Source organism: Mobula birostris, chromosome 29 (assembly GCF_030028105.1).
Source record: "Mobula birostris isolate sMobBir1 chromosome 29, sMobBir1.hap1, whole genome shotgun sequence".
NCBI lineage: Eukaryota > Metazoa > Chordata > Chondrichthyes > Myliobatiformes > Myliobatidae > Mobula > Mobula birostris.
This window is the reverse complement of record NC_092398.1, coordinates 742,700-767,942: the sequence shown is the minus strand read 5'-3', so window position 1 is coordinate 767,942 and position 25,243 is coordinate 742,700. Positions and strand designations below refer to the sequence as shown.

The window sequence follows — 25,243 nt, the reverse complement described above, 5'->3', positions numbered from 1 at the left end:
CTGCTGCTAATTCCCCAATACAAATGGCAAACAAAAGGGAGTCAATGGGTGAAGGAGCACACACAGGTCACAGTGCTAGAGGAAGAAGCCAGATTGTTCTGCTCAGATTTGACACAGACCTCCTCCTGTGCTCCAATGGTGACACAGAAAGTGCACTGCACTTTTCATTAGTAAAGCCAAAACCATATTGTTTCTAACAAACAGCACAGTTGTACACTGGGAATCAGAATTATTACCCGGAACAAAAAACTGTATCATTTTGTTGGTGTGAAGCAGACATTTCAGGTTAAGAGTAAAGTAATTTACAACCAATTTTCATTCTGGTCTAAATTTCTCTGCGTTCACAGAGCAACACAGCAATCCAAAACATTTAAGCAGCAAGAGAAGTGTACTGAATTTGTAGTAGTTACTAACCTGCTCCAGCTGATGTAATTTATAAAAGTACCGATGCCAAAATTCCAAATGTGACACTGCAGCAGGCACCTGATTAGGGAAAACAAGACATTTCTATTCACAGCACAAACACTTAGCCGGCTGACTGAAACAAACAAATGGGTAACTAATTTAACAAAGGAAAGATTCAAATTTTTGCCCTGCTGCCTTTATGCATCTCCATATTGACCTACCCCAATTCTGGGAGTTAAAATTATTCCCTGTGCCCTTGGTGCTTGCATGCATCTTGAGATGTCAAATCTCACACAATGCTCATGGCAAAGTTCTATGGTAATACAAGGCCACAAAACACTAAAAGTATAAAAGGAGCAGGGGTAGACCATTCAGCCCATCGAACCTGCTCTACTATTTCTTCTTCACCTCAACACCATTTTCCTGCACTACCACCAAGTTCTTTCATTTCTATAAACATCCAGACATCTGTTGATGTATTTTAAATTAACTCCATGGTAGTAAATTCTAAAATTTACCACTCGATAGAGAAATTTTTCCTCAGTTCAGTTCTGAGCAGGCTCCTAACTTGTCCACATCCCCTGTGAAGCCTCTTTACACTCTCCTCCATACTCACAATTCCACCAAGTTCAGTAACTTCAACAAACTGTGAAATGTAACATCTAATCCTATCAGCCAAACCGTCAATCTAGATTAAGGCCTGAGCACTGATCTCTGTAAAACCTACTAGTCACAAAGCTGCCAACCTGAAAGGGATCCACATTCTCACTTCTTGCTTTCTCTCGAATCCCAGTTCTCAATCCTTGTGGCTATATTACCCATAATCCTGCCTGTTTTCAATTTGGGGTCCAATTGCTTGTGTGGGACCTTATCAAAAGCCTTCTAAATATCCCTCAACTGTTCTAATCATCACATCATTAAAAATTCCAGCATATTAAACAAATATAACTTTCCTTTCATAAATCCACATAGACTCTGCTTAATCGTATCATTCTTTACGAGTGTTCCACAATGGCATTGTTCATTATAGATTCCAATATTTTCCAAACCACCAATACTCCCTTATTCCTCGCTTCACACCTGACCCCTTCAACTCACAATTCCAGAATCTACACAAAACAGAATGGCCTCAATTCTTCCTCATGTGTAGGTGGAACCTGGGGGAGTTATGTCAAACTGGTACCACTACAATTGATAAGCGTAGAATTGACGGGTACAGACTTCAGTGACTCTATTTGGGTTCAATTAGTTTCAGAGTGAGTGGAGATTTGGTAGAGAGAGCCTATTAAAGCATTCATAGTGGCTTGGCCTTGTGTGTATTACAAGAGCATTCAACAGGCTAGATTCAACAGGTCTGCTTCCAGCACTCAGTCATCTGAGCTACTGGCTGATTACCACAAATCATCCTTCCAGCTCAGGCAGCACGCTGGGAATTTACAAGGCAAACACTGTAAGGGAAACTGCAGACTCCGTGTAATATCATGCCATTCCAGGAGGGAAATAAAACTCCATCAACAACTGCAGAGATCATGAACATGTTCCCTTAATTATAGTCAACACTTAAAAGAAAATTAATTTTATTAGTCAGCATTTCCTTAATACTGTAATTACAACCTTTATTATAGTTGCAGGTAACCCTTTTAATCCTGTTCAAGCCACAAAGCAGAAGATGGGATTTTTCCAGCAGTCTCAGTAATAGGATCAGAAAGACGAAAGTGTGTAACAGACACAGTACTTACCATTTTTGTGTAAAGCGCACGGACTGAAGGGCTGTTCACCAACAGATTTGAGATTTCCCCTTTTTGATCATCAAGATTAAAACTAGCTACCCACTCATCATAGAGTTCCAAAGGTCCTGAACAGAAACAGAACAAGCTGACAATACAAACATACTACCTACAACCCAAAGTATATACTCAACACAGTAAGTGACCACCATTATTTTAGCATCAATGTCTGATTCACAATGTTTCCAATGGATCTGCCCAATTAACTCCAAATCCAAAGTGAAGGGCCTGATTTGAATATCACTGAGCAAGAATACTGGCACAGGAATTGGGCAAAAACCGCATGTCATGTGCTGCTGTTGCAGAGGATGCAAGAACTTGGTCCTCTCTGTTACCTACAAGAATTTTCGATTCCCAAATTTCAGCAAGAACAAATCCAGACACAAACAACAGAAAACAAAACATTGGAAGGCAGGAAACAAGCTGACAGTCTGCTCAACTGGTAAAATTAAATATTTATTTTACATTCTGCCATGCAACAATTCACTGAATAGTAATTATAGTTTTCTTTTCCTAATAGATTTTACTATCACTCAGAACCCTTTGACAAGGTGCCACGCATAAGGCTGCTTACCAAGTTAAGAGCCCGTGGTATTACAGGAAAGTTACTGGCATGGTTAGAGCTTTGGCTGACTGGTCAGAGGCAGCGAATGGGAATAAAAGGATCCTTTTCTAGTTGACTAGTGGTGTTCCGCAGGGCGTGGTGTTAGGACCACTTCTTTTTATGCTGTATATCAATGATTTAGATGATGGAATCGATGGCTTTGTTGCCAAGTTTGCAGATGATACGAAGATTGGTGGAGTGGCAGGTAGTGTTGAGGAAACAGGAGAATGGGCAAGAGAGTGGCAAATATAATGTAGGAAACTGAATGGTCGTGCACTTTGGTAGTAGAAATAAATGTGCAGACTATTTTTGAAACACGGAAAAAATCCAAAAATCTGACATGCAAAGGGACTTGGGAGTCCTTGTGCAGAACACCCTGAAGGCTAACTTGCAGGTCGAGTCAGTGGTGAGGAAGGCAAATGCAATGTTAGCATTCATTTCCAGGGGCCCAGAATACAAAAGCAGGGATGCGATATTGAGGCTTTATAAGGCACTAGTGAGGCCTCACCTTGAGTACTGTGAACAGTTTTGGGCTCCTCATCTAGGAAAAGATGTGCTGGCACTGAAGAGGGTTCAGAGGTTCACAAAGATGATTCCAGGAATGAAAAGGTTATCATAGGGAGAACATTGGATAGTTCTTACTGGAATTTAGAAGGATGATGGGGGTCTCATTGAAACCTTTTGAATGCTGTAAGGCCTAGACAGAGTAGATACGGAAAGGATGTTTCCCATGGTGAGGGACTCTAGGACAAGAGGGAACAGCCTCAGGATAAAGAGGTGTCCATTTAAAACATAGATGTGGAGAAATTTCTTCAGCCAGAGGGTAGTAAATTTGTGGAATTTATTACCACAGGCAGCTGTAGAGTTCAGGTCTTTGGGTGAATTTAAGGCAGAGCTTGATATGTTCTTAGACACAGCATCAAGGGTTACAGGGAGAAGGGTGGGGAGTGGGGCTGAGGAGGAGGGAAAAAGATCAGCCATGATTGTTTGGCAGAGCAGACTCAGTGGCCAAATGGCTAATTCTGCTCCTATGCCTTATGGTTTATGATGTATAGCCAGATAGATAAAGCACCACACAAAGAAACCCAAGTACAGAAAAGCCAAGTGTGGGAATGATGTGCACAAATTTAACCATAATGGTATGGCAAAGAATTCAACAGCACCATAATACAACTGTGCTCAAAACCTTCAAACAGAATGCTTTGGGAAACAGCATTTAACAGTTTGAGATTTATGAAGCAATAAATGATTACATTAGAATAGTAAGGTGGCAGAGATTATTTCAGTTTCATTGCACTAAGCAAGGTAGAAAATATGGAACTGATTTCATCAAGTAGCAGAAACTGGAACAAAAGCAAATCAGAAGGTCAGTTGGAAAGTAGGCAAGATGGACATCAATCAAGCTTTGGGACTGACCAAATGGATGATGTTGTCTTTTACCGGTTAAGCACTTTTCTTACCTGGACTTTCAATGAGTATTTGACACCTACTGTACTGCAGTACACTTACACATACCCACAAAAATTCTTAAGATGCAACTTAGCATCTCAAAGAGAATCTTACCGTCTGGTTCGTTGCAATATGTGGCTGGATCAGCCTGAAGAGTGTAAAGTCGAGCCTGAAAACCAAAACACATAGATTTAGAGAAAGTATTAATGTCAATCAGTAATCCCATAAGACCAGAAGACAAAGGAGCAGAATTAGGCCATTCAGCCCATCAAGTCCACTGTGGTATTTCATCGTGGCTGATCTCGGATCTCACTCAACCCCTCTCACCATGTCCCAACCAATCAGGAATGTATCAACTTGCGCTTTGAATATACCCACGGACTTGGCCTCAACCACAGTCTGTGGCAGAGCATTCCATAGATTCACCACCCACTGGCTAAAACAAAATTCTTCCTTACTTCTGTTCTAAAAGATCACCCCTCAATTTTAAGGCTGTGCCCTCTACTTCTGGATACCCCCACCAGAGGAAACATCCTCTCCACATCCACCTTATCTAGCACTTTCAACATTCGGTAGGTTTCAATGAGATCCTCACACAATCTTCAAAATTCCAGTGAGTACAGGCCCAATGCTGCCAAGTGCTCATATGTTAACCCTTCATTCCCAGAATCATCCTCGTGAACTTCCTCTGGACCCTCTACAATGATAATACAGTGGCATGCAAAAGTTTGGGCACCCCGGTCAAAATTTCTGTTACTGTGAATAGCTAAGCGAGTAACAGATGAACTGATTTCCAAAAGGCATAAAGTTAAAGATGACACATTTCTTTAATACTTTAAGCAAGAAAACTTTTTTTATTTCCATCTTTTACACTTCAAAATAACAAAAAAGGAAAACAGCCTCAAGCAAAAGTTCGGGCACCCTGCATGGCAGTACTTAGTGACACCCCCTTTGGCAAGTATCACAGCTTGTAAATACTTTTCATAGCCAGCTAAGAGTCTTTCAATTCTTGTTTAGGGGATTTTCGCCCATTCTTCCTTGCAAAAGGCTTCTAAGTTCTGTGAGATTCTTGGGCCGTCTTGCATGCACTGTCAAACATATCTTTGCTCATTGCAGCCAAAAAGTTCTATCTTAACTTCATCAGTCCACAGGACTTGTTTCCAAAATGCTTCAAGCTTGTTTAGATGTTCCTTTGAACTTTTTGAATAGAACTTTTTGGCTGCAATAAGCAAAGGTATGCTTGGAGAAAAAAGGGTGCAGAATTTCATGAAAAGAACACCTCTCCAACTGTTATGCACAGGGGTGGATCGATCATGCTTTGGGCTTGTGTTGCAGCCAGTGGCAGGGGGAACATTTACTGGTAGAGGGAAGAATGAATTCAATTAAATATCAGCAAATTCTGGAAGCAAACATCACAGCATCTGTAAAAAAGCTGAAGATGAAAAGAGGATGGCTTCTACAACAGGATAATGATCCTAAACACACCTCAAAATCCACAGTGCACTATCTCAAGAGGCACAAGCTAAAGGTTTTGCCATGGCCCTTGCAGTCCCCCGACCTAAACATCATCAAGAATCTGTGGATATACCTCAAAAGAGCAGTGCATGCAAGATGGCCCAAGAATCTCACAGAACTAGAAGCAAGGAAGAATGGGCAAAAATCCCCTAAACAAAAATTGAAAGACTCTTAGCTGGCTACAAAAAAGTTTAAAAGCTGTGATACTTGCCAAAGGGGGTGTTACTCAGTACTGCCATGCAGAGTGCCCAAACTTTTGCTTCGGGCCCTTTTCCTTTTTTACTTTGAAACTGTAAAAGATGGAAATAAAAAAGTTTTCTTGCTTAAAATATTAAAGAAGTATGTCATCTTTAACTTTATGCCTTTTGGAAATCAGTTCATCTATTACTGGCTTAGCTATTCACAGTAACAGAAATTTTGACTGGGGTGCCCAAACCTTTGCATGCTACTGTACATCCTTTCATAGATAAGGGGCCCAAAACTGTTGACAATACTCCAAGTGCAACCTGACAAATGTTGTATAAAGCTTCAGCATTATTTCCTTGCTTTTGTATGCTATTCCCCTTGAAATAATTGCCAACAATGCATTTGCCTTCTTTACCACGGACTCAACCTGTGAATTAACCTTCTGGGAGCCTTACATGAGAACTCCCAAGTCCCTTTGCATCTCTGATGTTTGAAGTTTCTCCCCATTTAGATAGTAGTCTGCACTATTGTTCCTTTTACCAAAATGCATTATCATACATTTCCCACTGTATTCTACCTGCCACTTTTGCCCATTTTTTCAATTTGTCTAAGTCCTGCTACAATCACATTGGTTCTTCAGCACTACCTACCCCTCCACACATCTTCGTATCATCTGCAAACTATACCACAAGGCCATCAATTTCACTAACTAAATCATTGACAGTGTGAAAAGTAGCAGTCCCAATACTGCCCCCTGAGGAACACCACTAGTCACTGTCAGACAACCAGAAAAGGCCCCCTTGTTCCCACTCGCCACCTCCTGCCTGTCAGCCATTCCTCTATCCATGCCAGTATAGTTCCTGTAACACCAAAGGATTTTATCTTGTTAATCAGCCTCATTAAGCAGTCTCATTAGCCCAAAATGACCCATAGCCGTCTAAACCTTTCTTGTCCATGTGTAATGTGCCTGCCCCACCACTTCCTCTGGCAGTTCACTCCATATACTGACCACCTTCTGGGAGCAAACTGCCCCTCAGGTTCCTATAATTTTCTCTCCTCTCACCTGAAATCTATGCCCTCTCGTTATTGATTCGCCAACCCTGGGGAAACAACTGCGCACATTGACCCCATCTTTGTTCCTCGTAATTTTATACTCTTCTGTAAGATCATCCCCTCATATTCATAAGTTCCAATGAAAACAGTCCCAACCTGTTCAACCTTTTTCCATAACCTAGTCCCTCAAATCCTGACATTTTCATTAATCTCCTCGGCACTCTTTCCAGTTTATTAGCATCATTTCTATAGCAGTGACCAAAACTAAAAACAGTATTCCAAACGCATCCCAAATTTCAGCACAAACAACTCCAATTCAATCTACATCTTGTGCAACTGCAACACAGCACCCCAATATCTGTACTCAGTGTTCTGCCTGATGAAGGCCAAAAAACAATCTTCACCTGTCTACTGGTATTGTCAGTTTTCAGGGGAAAGGGGTCAGATTCAAAAACATAAGTTAGAACAAAAGGTTACAGAAACTCAGCACTGAATACAGTATAGCTAAAATTGATCAATTTTTGAACACTTGAACAAGCTACATTCATAAAAATTGCACAAATTAGCAGACACCCATTTGCACTTTCAATTATTACCAGAGTTTGCCAGATATTTTGGTTCGCTCCCTTACACATCCCCCCCACCTCCCAAAAATACTTGAGTACTCCAGCCTTAAAAAGTCCTGAAGCCAAGTAGCTTCTTTAATGCGAACATTGGAAACCGCTCAAGGTACCTTCGTACTATCGTAGAGTTCTGTGGTGCCAGAGGGTGTTGCAACCAGAGTTATAACGTCACAGTCAATTGTTTTGTCTGGAGGAGGTGCAAACGTGTCTGAGAGGACTCCAAGAATATTGGATAATCCTTTTTTGACTTGCTGCCCCGCTCCTGTAGAGGTTTCTGCCTACAAATGGGAGATCAAGAAAACATCCATATAATTCATCATCATCATGGACTACGATTGTTCTTAGCAAATTTTTCCACAGAAGTGGTTTGCCATTGCCTTCTTCTGAACAGTGCCTTTACGAGGTAGGTGACCCCAGCCATCATCTCTACTCTTCAGAGATTGTTTCCCTGGCATCAATAGTTGCATAACCAGGACTTGCTGCTCACATGGCCATCCATCACCTGCTCTTACGGCTTCATGTGACCCTGATCGGAGGGCTAAGCGGGTACTACACCTTGCCCAAGGGTGATCTGTAGGCCAGCGGAGAAAAGGAGTGCCATCTCCACTTCACCACCCTCCATATAATATGCTAAGTTAGTGTGTGTGCCCTTCCCATCACGTCACAACCTCTAATAAGAAAGTCAGGCTCTCAGGCGATGGTTACAAATGTCGGAGCTTTATCGTCACAGTTAGGATGGATCAGCAGCCGGGGCAGTTGTGCAGCATGGAGGGTTTCAGATTCCCAGGGCACTGGAACAGGTTCTGGGGGAGGTGGGACCTGTTCTACACCTGGGTAGAACCAGGATCAATGTCCTAGGAGGATTGTTTGCTCGTGCTGTTGGGGTAAGTTTAAACTAATATGGCAGGCGGTTGGGAATCCAGGCAGAAAGACAGAAGTAAACAATGTAGACCAAAGCAAAAGTTTGAAAAGAAAAAAGCTGGAGAGGAGCACAGGAAACTCAAATGCAAAGGACAGAAAGGTGACTAGATTCTAACAGGATAATGAACACATGCACTTTCTCTGGATACCCATATTCAAAGTAAGGTCTTGTTGGGCAATTTCACAGGGCAGTTAAGAGCCAAATACAGGCTTGACTGAGTAAAGCCAACAGATTTCCTGGAGAGCACATTTGGAAATTGTTAGTTTACACTTGATTGGCTAATTGGCAGCTGCCAATAAAAAGTTAGGGCCAAGCAGAGAGGCTGTTTTTGAATGGATAGCTGAGGCTTTGGTGTGGTGAGATGGGGTTTTAGGTAGGGCTGGGGTATGCTCCTCTTGCAGGACACAGGAAATCAGGTAGCCCTGATAAAAGCAACACCTGTGAGGAGATGCATCCAGCAGCAACTCCTTACAGACTGTGTTAGGGATCTGGAGCTAGATGATCTATGAACATTCGGGAGGCTGAGGGGTTGATAGAAAGGAGCTACAAAGAGGTAGCCACAACTAGGTTGCAAGATGCAAGTAGCTGGATGACAATCAGGAGAGGGAAAGACTAATAGGAAGTCAGTGCAGGGCATCACTGTGGTCTTTCCCCTCAATAACAGGCAAACAACTTTGTATACTGTTAAGGGGAATGACCTACCAACTCAGATCTATGAGTCGGAGTCTGGTGGGTGGAGGGGGAGGAACGGTGGAAGAAAAGGAAAGCCACGATGATAGGGGATTCAATAGGTAGGGGTATAGATAGGGGATTCAATAGGTAGGGGTATAGACAGGAGATTATGTGAATGTGAAAGATTCCCAGATCATATAGTCTTAAGTAGGGTCTCAGCCCAAAATGTTGACTACATGTTAAGTCGGTGGTCCCCAATCTCCGGGCTGTGAAGCATGCTGGGGTGCAGCAGTAGCCAGAGCGCACCCAGCACATCTTTAAGAAAAAAGCCAAAATAAACAAGCTAATTAATTAGATGCCGCCAGAAGCCAGTCTTCATTAGAGGAACTGAGGTGGAGAGGGTCAATAACTTTAAATTCTTCGGCATTAAGGATCGACGTTTCTCTCTCTGAAAAGTATCAAAGGATATGTCCTGGGACCAGCACGTAACTGTCATTACAAAGAAAGCACAGCAGCGCCTATACTTTATTGAAGTTTGTGTAGATTCAACATGTCACCTCGGTCCTGACAGCCCTGTCTTTTCAGCCAGTCTGGGCTGGCATTTAAATTGACCAAATAATGGAACAACTAAAGGCTCCAGCGCCCTAGAAAGAGGAGTGAACATCGCATAGAGCAAGTGAAATCGGCAATCACCTTTGATCTGGGCTGACATTTACATGCCAGGCGGCACCTAATTAATTAGCTTATTTCAGATTTTTTTTTTTTAAAGATGTGCTGGATGCGCTCTGGCTACCACTGCACCCCTGCATGCTTCGCGGCCCGAAGGTTGGGGACCACTGTGTTAAGTTTCATAGGTGCTGTCTGATCTGCTGAGATCCTCCAGCATTTTATGTGTGTTGTTCCAGATCATATGTTGCCTCCCAGGAGGTTGTGCCTCACTAGCCTAATCGAGATTTTTCAGTAGGTAACAAAACAACTGAAGGCTGAGCAGTGGATGTGGCGTATTTGTATTTTAATAAGGTGTTAGACAAGGTTCCTCATGATAGGATCATTCGGAAAGCCAGGAGGCATGGAATCTAGGACAACTTGGCTGTGCCCTAACTCTATACATAGATAGAGCTAGGCTGCCTAAAACTTTTGCCACAGTACTGTAATTTTAAGCATTGCACTGTACTGCTGCAAAAAAAAAAAACCATGACATACTGTATGTGAGTGACAATAAACCTGATTCTGATATGGGTCTCTATAGTAAACAGAGTGGAAAGGGGGCAGGGAGAGGAGAATCACGGTTAGGGAGAGGGGAAGCACCAGAGAATCATTCTGTAATGATCAATAAACCAATTGATCTTGCCTGGTGTCTCAGGGCTGCACCACCTCACTGCTGCCACCTGTCCCACAGCACTTCACCCTCGCCATTCCCAATATCCATTGCTCCCGCCAGATTTACAAACTCGCTCTGCGCTCCATGTTGACAAATATGGTACTGTGCAAAAGTCTTAGGCACCCTAACTATATACAGTGCCTATAAAAGATATTCCCACTCCCAGAAGTTTTCATGTTTTATTGTTTTATAAGAGGGGTCCCCAACCTTTTGCGCACCGCGGACCAGTTTAATGTTGATGATATTCTTGTGGACCGGCCAACGGGGGGTGGGGAGGGGGGGATGTTCAAGTTCAACAGTGCATGACAGGGAATGAGGAAAGGTGCAGCTGACTCATATCATTTCATATCGCCAAATCATATCGTTCCCTCACGGCCCGGAGGTTGGGGACCACTGTTTAACAACATTGAATCACAGTGGATTTAATTCGGTTTTTTTGACACTGATAAAAACTCTTTCATGCCAAAGTGAAAACGAATTTCTACAAATTGGTCTAAATTTATTTCAATTGTTAAACATAAAATAACTGATTGCATAATTACTCACAGCTTCCAAGACAGTATTTAGTAGATGCACCTTTGGAGCAATTATAGGCTAGAGTCTGTGTGGAGAGGCCTCCATCATTTTTGCACATCTGGACTCTGCAATTTTTCCCCATTCTTCTTTACAAAACTACTCAAACTCTGTCAGATTGCATGGGGATCATGAGTGAACAGCCCTTTTCAAGTCCAACCACAAATTCTCAATAGGATTGAGGTCTGGACTCACTTGGATATTAACTTTGTTGTTTTTAAGCCATTCTAATGTAGCTTTAGGTTTATGCTTGGGGGTCATTGTCCTGCTGGAAAACAAATCTTCTCCTAAGTCGCAGTCCTCTTGCAGATTGCATCAGGTTTTCCTTCAGGATTTCTCTGTATTTTGCAGCATTCATTTTGCCCTCTACCTTCACAAGCCTTCCACGGCCTGTTGCAGTGAAGCACTGCCAGAGCATGACGCAGCCACTACCATGCTTCACAGTAGGAATGGTGTGTTTTTGATGATGTACGGTGTTTGGCTTACGCCAAACGTAGCATTTAATCTGATGGCCAAAAAGCCCAATTTTGGTTTCACCAGACCATAGAACCTTCTTCCAGCTGACTTCAGAGTCTCCCACATGTCTTCTGGCTAATTCCAGCCGAGATTTCATAGGCTTTTTTTCCCCAACAGCAGCTTTCTCTTTGCCACTTCCATCTCCTGACTTGTGTTTTTCAATAACCTTTTCGCGGCATTGCTTGGAGTGTTCTTTTGTCTTCATGGTCTTGTGTTTGCCAGGATAATGACTCACCAGCAGTTGGACCTTCAGTATTTTTACTGCAATTAACTGAAGCATCTTGACTGCAAACAGGTCTCCAAAACCAGATCTCCATTTAACTAATTGTGCGACTTTTAAAACCATTTGGCTGCATCAGTGATGATTTTGTGTGTCATATTAAAAGGGATAAATACTCAAGCAATCAATTATTTTGTGTTTTATATTTGTAATTAATTTAGATTACTTTGTACAAATCTGTTTTCACTTTGACACAAGAGTCTTTTTCTGTTGATCAATGTCATAAAAAGCCAAAACATGAAAACTTCTGGGGGGCGAGGGTGAATACTTTTTATAGGTACAGTATATACGCCTAATACTTTTTGCACAGCACTATAGACTTTATGTTAAGAGTGGCAAGTTCCTGGAGTTGTAGTAGAGGCTGATATAATCGAAACACTTAGAGGATGCATTGTTGGGCACATGGATATAAAGAAAATGGAGGGGTATGGGCTATATAACAGGAAATGGTTAGATTGACTCTGGAGTAGGTTAAAGGGTCATCACAACATTGTGGGTCAAATGGTCAGTATTGTTCTATGTTCCTGCATCTGAAGAGCATCAATAAACCAAGAGGGATTTACATTATAATGATGGTATCAGCTTTTAAAATGAAAATCCAAATTTAATTCCTCAAATTTAAATTCCCAGGTTGCTATGGAGTAGATGGAACAGATTTTTCTGGTTTCAAGATGGAGGCTTCAGAATTGGTGTTCAATAACTTACGGGTTGTACACTCACACTCAGCTTTTCCTTCACTGCATTGGCAGTGGCAGCAATCGTACAAGCTGTATCATGTTGCACTACGTGTGAGAATTCTGCCAGGTCCCGCTTCATAAATTCCAGTGCTTCAGTTGACTGCCAGAGTAAGAAGTGAAAGATGTAAACATTAAATTCCTAAAGACTTTTTTAAACTAGCTCAGCTTCTTGTGATCAGACTATTGGGTCTGCACCCGTCACCCATGATATTCTGAATATCAGATACATGCCAAGTAGTTTGTTTTCCACTTTCTTTCCTCAGCCTACAAATAATCTATTCCACTTAATTCCACAATAAACAGAGCTAGATTACAGACAGATATTCAGTTTTAGAAAATGAGATTGGGATGAAATGCAGTCAGCATGCTGTCATTTGCCTCGGACTGAAATCCAAAACCAGTTCATACTAAAGGTTGAGTACCCCTTATTCGAAAATCTGCAAAATCCTCCATTTTTTTGAACTCACAAATGGAAAATTCCACAAGGCACTAGGAATGTTCCCAGGTGTCACATAAGTCTCTGCACTTCATAGAGAGTTCTGAGAAGTGACCTCACATATTTAATGAAATTTCTATAGATGTCCCATGGAGAGTACTCTGACAGGCTGCATCACTGTCTGATGGTGGGGGGGGGGGGGGGGGGAGAGAGGCTACTGCATAGAACTGAAAGAAGCTGCAGTAAGTTATAAAATTAGTCAGCTCCATTTTGGGTACTAGCCTCCAGAGTATCCAAGACATCTTTGAGGAGCTGTGCCTCAGAAAGGCAACGTCCATTATAAAGGACCCCCACCACCCAGGGTATGCCCTCTTCTCATTGTTACCGCCAGGAAGGAGGTACGAGAGCCTGAAGGCACACACTCAACAATTCAGGAATAGCTTTTTCCACTCTGCCATACGATTCCTAAATGGGCACTGAACCCATAAATGCTTTCTGTTTTTGCACTTGAAACCCTTTTTAACTGGAAATCTCTAGAGATGCAGCTCGTTAGCTCCTCGCTAACAGCCATCAGACTCAGCGGTGAGAAAACCACCTTTCCCAGACTCCGTATGTCTAGGACAGGTATGACCTGGGTTGTGGTTGGGATGTCTCGCCCACCCGAACCCCGACTAGTGTGAATGCTGTGTAACTCACTGCTCCCATGCAATCGGCCGTCGGCAAGAAATAACAGGCTGTACACTGTGTACAATTATAAAGAAAGTATATTTAAGAATGTTAGTTTAACCAGTTATTAAAAAAAAGAAAAAAATAATGGGGCCCATCATAATTAAACAGTCAAATGTGCACATAAGTTGAAACTCATCTTGAAGTTGTCTTTAACTCATGTGCTGGACCCTCAGTCTGCATGAAAGCACACACGACCTTCGGAATGTTGCTCAAAATCCATCTCAAACAAATGGGCTGCCGCACGAGAATACTGGTCCTTTCTCCTGCAAGCCTTTCACCTTGTGCAACAGGGATGGTGGCTTCCTCAACCATCTTCCCTCCTGTCTTCTCCCAGCTCCCACCAAATAGACCTCAACCCCCACCAGTGTTCGTCACAAACACCTCTCTGCCCAGAATTCTCTAGAACCTTCACCCAATTCCCCCATCTTGATTCGCTAACACAACATTTTGAAGTTGAACAACAAAGCTGTTTATCTCAGATCAAACCCAAACAGGTTGAAAGCAGAACAGACTGCTCTTACAGAACTGCTAAAATGAAATAGCTACAGCACAGCAGTAAAAATCTTAACCAGGGCGTTATAGTCTATTTTTAATCCATTTAATGTACATACTTACTGTCAACGATTTTCTGATTTTTTTCCTTTTTATGTTATCATGTATTGCATTGTGCTGCTACTAAGTTAACAAATTTCGTGACACATGCCAGTGATAATAAACCTGATTCTGATGAAAAATAGAAAATCACTACATAAAGCAAAAGTTTGTGAACCCTTTGCAATTGCCAGGTTTTCTGCATTAATTACTCACAAAATGTGGTCTGATCTTCATCGAAGTCACAATTACAGACAAACACAATCTGAGTAAACTAATAATACACAAACAACTGCACTCTTCATGTCTTTATATGTTTCCTGTAGCTGCTGATCAGACTTGCACAATAGCAGAGAAATTTTAGACCATTCCTCCATCCAAAACCACTTCAGTTCATCAATATTTCTGGGATACCTTGCATGAACAGCCCTCTTCAGGTCATGCCACAACATCTCAATTGGGTTAAGATCTGGACTCTGACTTGGTCATTTCAAAATACAAATGTTCTTCTTTTTCAACCATTCTGTTGTTGATTTACTCTCATGTTTCACTGTCTTACTGCATCATCCAACTTCTATTAAGCTTCAGGTGATGGACCGCTACCCTGTCAATCTTCTGTAAAATGCCTTGATATAGTTTTGAATTGATTGTTCCCTCAATAATTGCAAGCTGTCCAAGCAGCAAAGCAGCCGCAAACATTGATGCTCCTTCCACCATGCTTCACAGCTGGGATGAGGTTTTGGTGTTGGTGTGCAGTGCTCTTTTTCCTCCAGACATAGCGGTGTGCATTTCTGCCAAAAAGTTCAACTTTTATCTCATCTGTCTACAGAACATTGTTCCAGACTAAGGGTTCCCGCCCAAAACATTCACTGATCATTTCCACGGATGCTGCCCGACCTGCTGAGTTCCTCCAGTGTGTTGTGAGTGTTGCTTGTTCCAGAATTACTGTGGAACATCCTGGTGGTCTTTTGCAAACTTGAGACATGCAGCAATGTGTTTTTTGGAGAGCAGTCATTTCCTCTGTGGTGTCCTTCCACGAACACCATTCTTGTTCAGTACTTTTCTTATAGTGGACATATGAAAAGAGACTTCAGTAAATTCTAGAGATTTCTGCAGGTCTTTTGCCGTTACTCTTTGGTTCTTTTTCACCACCTTCAGCATTGCACATTGTGCTCTTAGTGTGATCTTTGCATGGTGCCCACGCCCAGAGAGAGTAGAAAACGAGAGTTGAATCCGGGACAGAGTTACAATAGCACTCAACAGCGACTCCCTCAAGCTCATCTATGGAAATTGCTGAATTTCTATCTTTGATGTCTCTCTTTTTCCTTGTCAGGGTGGATGGGGTTCAGTTGAATACTCTGACCTGGAGTTACACTTTGCAGTGGTGGGACCCACTCCCAGGGGCTCAAGACCAGGCACTTTCTGAGATTCCAAAGAAGTGGCCTAGAAGACAAGCGCACTTTCGGAGTTCATAGATTCTCCAATTGGAGAACTCAGGGGAAAAAAAGCGGCACGACACACAATTTTTACACCGTAAATCAGCGAGTTGTTTTTTTGTGTCTCCCCTCACTGTGTGGCACGTCTCTGTCCCTTTATTGGGAAGAGGTGGAGCCTGTGGTATGTTGAATTATCTGGTGAATGATTCGTTTTTGGTGTACTGCAGATCATGGTCTTTATTGGGGGTTTTGCTATTGCATGCTTGGCGGATGCTGAAACAAGTGGGGGGGTAGAGAGGGTCGTTGCTTTGCTGCTGCTTGTGTGCAAGGGGGCTTTGAGGTTCTAACGTATTAAATGTTTCATTCTTTACGACACTCTTCTGTTTTCATGGATGTCTTCAAAGAAAAAGAATTTCAGGATGTATACTGCATACATTTCTCTGATATTAAATGAAACCATTGAAATATTTAACTATTGAATTTCCTCCATTTATAGACAATTTCTCTTACTGTGGACTGATGAACACTCAGATCTTCAGAAATGATTTCATAGCCTTTTCAAGCTTCATGCATCTCTACAATTCTTCTTCTAAGGTCCTCTGAAAGTTATTTTGATTGAGGCACGGTGCACAAAAACAGATCTTTCTTGAGAAGAGCAGGCTCTGTTAATTACCTGACTTTGTGTGTCTTTTTATAGGGCACGGCACCCTTATAATCTACACCTCTAATCTCATCTCACTGATTAGAACACCTGACTCCAAATAGATTGTGTAGAAAGTATTACCCCAGAGGTTTACACTTTTTTGAACCCAGACTGTGATTGTTTAAATGGTGTATTCAGTATTGATGAGAAGTAGTGCAATTGTTTTGTTACTAGTTTCGGCAGATTGTGTTTATCTATTATTGTGACTTAGATGAAGATCAGACATTTTATAAGTAATTAATGCTGAAAAACGGGTAATTGCAAAGGGTTCAAACTTTTTCTTGCAACTGTATAGTGCACTGTAATCTTTTAATCAAAACACAAACATCGTATGTGGACGCTGCAGGTCTGCCATTATTTGTTGTTGTTCAACAGTTGATTCAGGAATTCTCCTGACACCACTGCTTTTGTTAGTCTGCAGAATTTATATTTTCATTCTATAAATGGTATCTAAAAGCTTTTATTGTTAAGTACATATGTGTAATGAACAAGTGTAAGACAAGGACTGCTTACCAGTTGCACATAAATTCTGAGTCATAAATAATGGCATTCCCAAGCTATCTGATTATATAATCCAAAATCCAAAACCCTTCCATCCCTAAAGCATTTCTGACAAGGGGTACTCAGCCTGTACTAAAAATTTTAAAAGTTCATGTATAATTTATATAGAGACATCTTTATTGCAAGCCTAAGGGCCAAGGCTACAACTCGCACTTTGATCAATAAAGATTGTACGCAGAGCCTATTACAATGCCTTGTTTGGTGGAGTCACTGTTCAGAGCTTGAGAAAATGAAGGCCTCTCCTCCCTATTCTACACTGCATTTGGAAGTGCTCCTGCTTTGATTTTTACTATCAGTACTAATGGTTTACAAAAACTAATATTTATATTGCATAAGCAAACATTTTCAGCTGTATATAACTTTTAATACAATCCCTAACCCTAATACACATTATTGGCAACTTAATTGTAGAAGAGATTCTTCCTCCTCAGACTAGAAAAAAGATGAAAATTTAAGAAGAAAGGCAGATGTTGGAAATCTGAAATGAAAACAGAAAATGGAGATGCACAGGTGAAGCAGCATCTCTGGAGAAGGAATTTGTTCATATTTGGGTCAAAGACCTTTAGTTACAATTAGACAACGGGGTGACCCGTTGGGGCACCCTTTGAGAGAAGGGTAGTGCAGTCTGATGTGACCAGAATGAAGATTAAATTTTCCTGAATGCTATTTGTATCGCTTTGCTTTGGAAACTGAAGTAGAAAACATCAGTTTATTAAAGAAGAATGACGCGTAGCAAAGCAAATACAGCCGATCCTCATTTAATGAAGGACACTTTTGATGGCATTATTTCTGGTTTATCTGCCACCCTTGTGCCTCTCGTTGTCATTCTGGAGACATGCAGCCTTTTCATCACGTCTCTTCAGCTCTTCTTCTGTTTGTTGTTTGTCTCTGATCCTGGAGATGTGCATGCCTCTCCTCCTCTGTCTCTTCTTCTCTCATCTTTTTTTGTCCTGACTCTTTGATCCTGGAGTCGTGCGGCCCTGGCCTCATTTGATTCTTGTTCTCTCCCTCTCCTTGCTGCTTCCCAATGACATTTGGCATCACCTCTTGACCATAATGTCCCCCTTCCCTTTCCACGCAGCATAATTAGGCTGACCATTTTTTTTAACCTTAATGCTGGATAGAAGATATGAAGCAGTAACACCAAAGGATACTGATTATTCTTGATGATGTGGTTGGCGCTCTCCTAAACGGACGTGATATAGTCACTGCTGTCTTTTGACTGCAGCAGAGGGTTTTATGGGTGTCTCGAAGTATGTCATTACAATAAGATTTAATTATCTCTTATCGATGGGTGGCAGTTAGGCCTGTCCCAATCCTGCACATGCTGATGGTGATTAGCAGAATGTGACCCTGCGAAACAGAGCTGCCCTGCCCTTTTGCTCCGGTAGGTGTCGCTGCTGAGACTGCCGTGCGCATGCGTCGGGCTGTTGCGTCCCGATTTCCATGATGGCCGATCGGGTCTCAGGTTAAAAGGAGAACTGTTCATTTTGGCGAATGAGCAATTTTATATGAATATATAACCCTGAACTTTGCCTGCATTCTGTAAGTTAGCACATTTTAATTCTATTTAGCCAAAAAAGTGCCACTGTAATGCACCATTTGCACTAATTGGACAAACAGACAGAGCATGAGAGTTTTAGTAGTATATAGACTAATTATTTGTTGTGACACATGGTCATCACCTGAAACATTTGCAGTGTTGTGTGACCTGCTCAGTGCTTCCCACATTTTCTCTGTCCAGAATGGGGAGGATGTTTGCCTGACTGAACACAGAATGAGGAGAAACTTCTCCACTCAGACAGTGTGAATCTGTGGAATACAGTGGAGAGTTGTCATCCATTTCACTCCAAACTGAGATCAATAGATCACGGATTGAAGAGGAGTCAAAAATTAAGAGGGAAGGAAAATAGCTTTGATGAAAAACCATGAATAACAGAAGCTCAAGGAGGCGAGACCCATCTCTGCTCCTAATTCTTATATTCTAAATTCACAGCTGAAAAAGTAAAGGCCTTTTAAAGCAAATAAAATGTTGGATCTGATTTCACCAATGATAGTTAAAAATGATCTGGATTAGCCCTGATAAAAGGCCAGTTTGTGGATAATATTCAAGCACACAGCCAATTTGGATTTGACAGGCCACACGCACACATGCAATGATGACTCCAGCAAATCGCTGGAGCACAACTGGCAGCTGTTGAAAGATCATTCACACATTTGCTGACAGCATGACCTTCATTGCTTTCTTCCAACCTTATTCTAAGACTGAGACCACCAGAAGAAAAATGCCTTATTAAAAAAGCTTCTTCCAAGGGTGACATGGTAGTGTAGCAGCAGCACATTGCTTTCAGCAGCCAGCCAGCAATCACCGATCCAGGTGAAGGTCTGTAAGGAGTTTGTGTCTTCTCCCTGTGGGTTTCCCCAAGTGCTCCAGTTTCCTCCCACAGTCCAAAGACATACGGGTTAGGGTTAGTGAATTGTGGGCATGCTACATTGGTGCTGAAAGCACGGCAACACTTGTGAACCGCCCAGCACAATCCTCACCGAGTTAATTTGGCACTAACAATACATTTCACTGGATGCTTTGAAGCTTTAATGTACACGTGACAAATAAAACCAATCTATGAATGGTCAAAAGTTTACACGCATTTACCTTCTTTCATAAACTTATATATTAAAAAAAATCTTTCTTTTTAAATCTTTTTATTATATTATTGAAAAATAACATGAGTACATCAAAGTAAACAACACTTAGTGTCTCAAGGAAAAAAAAACATTATTTTAAGGATTGAAAAATTTTGGTGATAATAAAAAACCCACTAAGCAGAAAGAGTGGGGAAAAAACCCCATTAGGTGTACAACCCGGAGCCAGGCATCATTACAAAAAGCTTCTAAAGATAAACATCAAACCGCCAGCAGGGAAAAAAACAATCTTTACAGTTCTTACAACCATATTTATTATAACATTAAAGAGGCTTCTTCACTTACCTTTTCTTTGACCGATTGGAGACTTTCTTGTATCCAGCTGCCCCACCAACTCCCACCGGATTCCCTGCAAGGGAAGAGAGTCCTCTAATTCAAATTTTAAGTAAAATAAAAGATAACATGTTTTCCTGTGTTTTGCAATATCCTATATCACATTTTCTTTTGGAAACTGAATTTTGAACCACGACATGAAAAAATGCACGTCATGTATATTTTAGAAATGCACTACAGAACAAGAGAGAAACTTGCAGCTAGAACCCTCATTTACCAGATTCAGAATCTTGGCAAAACTACGTAGGGAAGTTAAAGAATCCAAGTAATACTAAGGGAAAACAGTAAAGTCAAAACTATTTTAGCATTCTGAACCAAAACCCAAAGTAATGGTGAAAATCCAGAATCAAATCACTAACTGTGCATCCATGAACAGCAAGACCAAGTTAAAACTGAGAGCAAAGCAAAAACAAAACAGAAATCTGATTGTGCACCTGCGTACAGTGCCAGGACAGGGCATTCCCCATGTTATACAGTATTCAAATTGCTGACCATACACCCAGTTCGTAAGGAGTTATGGACAGCTCTTCAGAGTCTTAGAGACTTCAAGATTTTAAAAAATCACAGCAAAAACTTTCAAATCATCAGAAAACATTTCATTATACCTTAAAAATGAAAAAAACTTGTAACAAAGACATTTAAGCATCAAATCAATGCAATTTTAAACTTGAGACAGAAGGTTCTGCAGGTGATCAAAGTACATATATGTCACCATACACAACCCTGAGATTCGTTTTCTTGTGGGCATACTCAATAAATCCATAATAGAATACTAACCATAACAGAATCAATGAAAAATCGCACCAACTTGGGCATTCAACCAGAGCGCAAAAGGCAGCACTGCACTGAAACTACTGCCCTGAAACAAACTGTGCAAATACAAAAATAAATAGTAATAAATAATAAGCAATAAATATCGAGACCATGAGATGAAGAGTCCTTGAAAGTGAGTCCGTAGGCTACGGGAACATTTCAATGATGGGTGAGTGAAGTTGAGTGAAATTATCCCCTTCGGTTCAAGAGCATGATGGCTGAGGGGTAAAAACTGTTTCTGAACCAGGTGGTGCGAGTCCTGAGGCTGTGAGAACAGATCAGTGATGGGGTGAGTGGTATTAATTGTTCCTGAACCTGGTGGTGAGTAATCTTGAGCAACACACATAAAATGCTGGAGGAACTCAGCAGATCAAATCGCCCTCTTCCTTTCCAGTACTGATGAAAGGTCTTGGCCTGAAACGTCAACTGTTTATTCCTCACCACAGAAGCTGTAGCATCTTGAATGCGTTTTTTAACCACTCAGACCAGCACTTTTTTATGTTTTGCACCTAGCATTAAGGTATAAGTGGAAGTCTCTCTCACTCTTATTGAAGGTACAAGAGTATCAAGAGTGATATTGAACACTACTGCGGACAAACAGCAAATAACCAGCAGCACGGTGACAATGTGAAACCAACACAGACAGGCAAGTATCCGGATTCTAATTACGCTCAAGGTGATGCTGTGAAAACTACAGACCACAGATTTCCGCAGCACACCAACATCAAACAAAGTGGAAATCCAATTTTTTTTTCAATTTCTGTATTTTTCAGGAGTAAGCACTGCCAGCAAGGCCCGATTAAACTTGCCCTTACAAAGCTGACACATGAAAAGCTAATTCTTTCTGGTAAAGTAATCCCACATTCGGCTGTCTTGGGAATAATAGGATTTATTCCCAGTGATAACCAAATGCAATGTATTTACATGGAAAGGTGGCATGTGTTTTGAAGGGGAGCTTGCACATGGTTTTACACACAAGGACAACACGATTGTTAAATGTAAACAGTGTTTAAGTTATAAGGTTCTGTTACAACCTGTTCTGTTATTCCTGCAAACAAGTGCTCAAGGGCTTAAAGAAGATTGCTGAAAGCAAAGAAACAGTGGATTCAACAGCTCACTTGAAAGCAATCAGATCCACTTCTCTAGTTGCAATCCTGTCTCTTTTACAACAAAGACTTTCACACTTTCTCAAAACAAATTTGAAAATAGTATTAAATGCTGAGCTGGTCAACACCATCCACAATCTGTTCATAAAAATAATATCGAATGTTTATTATAAAGGGAGATTATTTTTGTTAAATGTTACCGCAAATGAATCCTACTGTTTAACATCACAAAGTGTTCCTTCCCCACCACTGACATTAGACTCAGCAGTTGTAGTTCCCTAGTGTGGTCCTGAGGCTCTTAAATAAAGCCACAGCTTTCGTCACCCTCCAATTCTCTGGTACCCCACCTGTGGCTAAAGATAATCCCATTACCTCTGCCAGGGCCCCTCAAATGTCTTCCCTAGCTTCTCAGAAAGGGATAGGGTACAATTGATAAGGCCCATAGATTTCTCCACTAACTGTGCTTTAAGAGCACCAGCACCTCCTCTCTTGTAATGGGAATACGTTCCAGTACACTGCTATTCCTTCCAGCAATTGTTCAGCTTCCATGACCCTCTCCATAGAACTACAGATGAAAAATATTCACTTCAAACTTTGCCAGTCTTCTGTGGCACCACACATAAACAACCAGATTGATCCTACAGGGGTCAGTTCTTCCCTCCTGACTTGGTCATTCTATCTTCTTCCCCCTCCTGTCCGGCAGATTACAAGCACTAATCACCAGACTACATCTTGCTACTTTCAGAGCCTTGAACAGACCTCATACGTTAGAGATCTCCCAGTTTAACTAGTCAAGGCCATAGAAGTATATTGTTTAACAGCACTACAATTTCTCTGTAACTACTGAGCTAAATCCTTCTTACTATCTTGATGTACGCATGTATGGCCCAGTCTGCCCAAATAGTATGTTTTTCACCGTTTCTCAGCACGTATGACGATAATAAATAAATTCCAATTCCAAAATTTCCAGTAACCCTGTTGCTCGTAATATAATTTTTTAAATCTCACAGGATTCTCCTTTATTTTATTTGTCAAAGCAATCTCACGTACTCCCTGTGACCTTCCGATTTCCCTGTCAAGTGAATTCCTACATCTCTTGTACTCCAGAAGGGATTCGCTTCATCCCAGCTGTCAATCTCTGATAAGCATGCTCATTTTCCAGGCCACCTCCTCAAACAGGAGTCCTGACTCAGCCCAGCCTTGCCTTTCATTCTAACAGCAACATGGTGTTTCTGAACACCCTCACCTCATTTTTAAAAGCTTCTCACTTGCCAGACCTCCAATCACTTGCAGATTCTCCATCTGAAGACGAGAACCTTTCAGTCATTACCCATATAATTTTCTAACAAAATTTATGATTTAATTCACCCGCTCTGTTACATCACTTACATCACTCTCTTTCCTCATCCTCCTCACTCCAGAACCCCTCCCTCATACCCTCTTACTCTAGAATCCTCCCTTGACCACATCGCTCTAGAACCCCTCTTTCCCTCCCTCTCCCCCTCACTCCAGAACCTCCCTCCAACTCCAGAACCCTCCCTCGCACTCCCAATCCAGAAGCCTCCCTCGCCCCCTCACTCCAGAACCCTCCCTCGCCCCCCTCATTCCAGAACCCTCCCTCGTTCCCCTCGCTCCAGAACTCTCCCTCATCCCCCCACGCCAGAACTCTCCGTCGTACCCCTCACCTCAGAACCCTCCATCGTCCCCCTCACTCCAGAACTCTCCTTCCACTCCCTCCGTCCAAACCCTCCTTCCTTACCCGCTTTCCATAACCCTCCCACACAACTACCTCCCTTCTATTCCCCTCCCGTCTTTCCCCTCAATATCCAACCCTACCTATCCCTCCCTTCCTACCCTCCTCCCTCAGACGGAGGGGGAATTCCCCGACTTCTGACGTTTTTCACTCACCCGTCCGCCATCTTCCCTAGATGATGTCATTGACAACTTGACCTTTTACCCCACGTCACGTGCTCCCCCCCCCCCCCGGAGTTTCAATTCAGGCCGGATTGCGCCTGCGCATAGTCCTAGGTACTGGACGTCACCGTATTTTGTTTTTCGTGTACTGTACGTAAATTATGTTGATATATGTAAATTAGGCAGAATAGGTAATTGTGTATATTTTATGTGCACAGTTCATCTTCCTTTGCGCATTGGATGCTTGTCAGTCGTTGTTTATGTATAGTTTGCATTATTTCTATTTTATTTCGTTTTTTTCCTGTAAATGTCTGAAAGATTATAAATCTCAATATATGGTAACATTTACGTCCTCTGATAATAATTTTTGCTTTGAGCTTTAAACACACGCCCTGCTATGATCTTGACAGACCCACTGCCCTCACCCCGTGCCCTGGTTTTTCCATTGAATCCTGCTTACCTACGAGAAGATGATTTTGGCCAAGCACCAGCAGTGCCTACCAGGTACTCTACCACCACCCCCACGTCCTGACCTGGCATCACCCACACTGGCACTCTCTCCACCCAGTTCATCCAGCCACATGCACCCTAGACATCACCCTGGCTTCCATAAAGTTGTAGAAGAAGATTTTACAGAATCTGACACCACCTCAACTGTAACACTCAATTTAAAAGCTGAAACTACATAAGTGTCTATCTATCACCATCTCTGCCCAGCTCTGTCACCATATCTGTCAAGCTCTTGTCTATCACCAACTCTGTCGAACTCTGTCACCATCTCTGTCGAGCTCTTGTCTATCACCATCTCTGTCGAACTCTATCACCATCTCTGTCGAGCACTTGTCTATCACCATCTCTGTCGAGCTCTATCACCATCTCTGTCAAGCTCTATCTATCATCATCTCTGTCGAGCTCTTGTCTATCACCATCCCTGTCGAGCTCTATCACCATCTCTGTCGAGCTCTTGCCTATCACCATCTCTGTCAAGCTCTATCACCATCTCTGTCGAACTCTATCACCATCTCTGTCGAGCACTTGTCTATCACCATCTCTGTCGAGCACTTGTCTATCACCATCTCTGTCGAGCTCTATCACCATCTCTGTCAAGCTCTATCTATCATCATCTCTGTCGAGCTCTTGTCTATCACCATCCCTGTCGAGCTCTATCACCATCTCTGTCGAGCTCTTGCCTATCACCATCTCTGTCAAGCTCTA

The 25,243-nt window shown here is 41.9% G+C and overlaps 1 protein-coding gene across 7 annotated transcripts in view; it reads right to left on the bottom strand.

Annotated features, from left to right (window-relative positions):
- The window catches only part of bsdc1 (BSD domain containing 1), a 43,533-nt gene extending 19,474 nt beyond the window's left edge, over positions 1-24,059 (bottom strand). The window contains exons 1-7 of one of the 7 annotated variants that reach the window (XM_072246930.1): positions 24,023-24,059; positions 20,148-20,211; positions 12,672-12,803; positions 7,733-7,900; positions 4,360-4,414; positions 2,145-2,260; positions 415-483 (exon numbers count right to left, since the gene is read on the bottom strand). In XM_072246930.1, coding sequence (XP_072103031.1) covers positions 415-483; positions 2,145-2,260; positions 4,360-4,414; positions 7,733-7,900; positions 12,672-12,803; positions 20,148-20,211; positions 24,023-24,033 — 615 coding nt within the window. In that variant the 5' untranslated portion in view covers positions 24,034-24,059. Of the gene's footprint in view, positions 1-414; positions 484-2,144; positions 2,261-4,359; positions 4,415-7,732; positions 7,901-12,671; positions 12,804-20,147; positions 20,212-20,972; positions 21,065-21,118; positions 21,385-23,360; positions 23,432-24,022 lie in introns of those variants that run through there. The other 6 variants (XM_072246929.1, XM_072246926.1, XM_072246927.1 and 3 more) reach the window with 6 other exon arrangements.
- Positions 24,060-25,243: the final 1,184 nt, after the last annotated feature.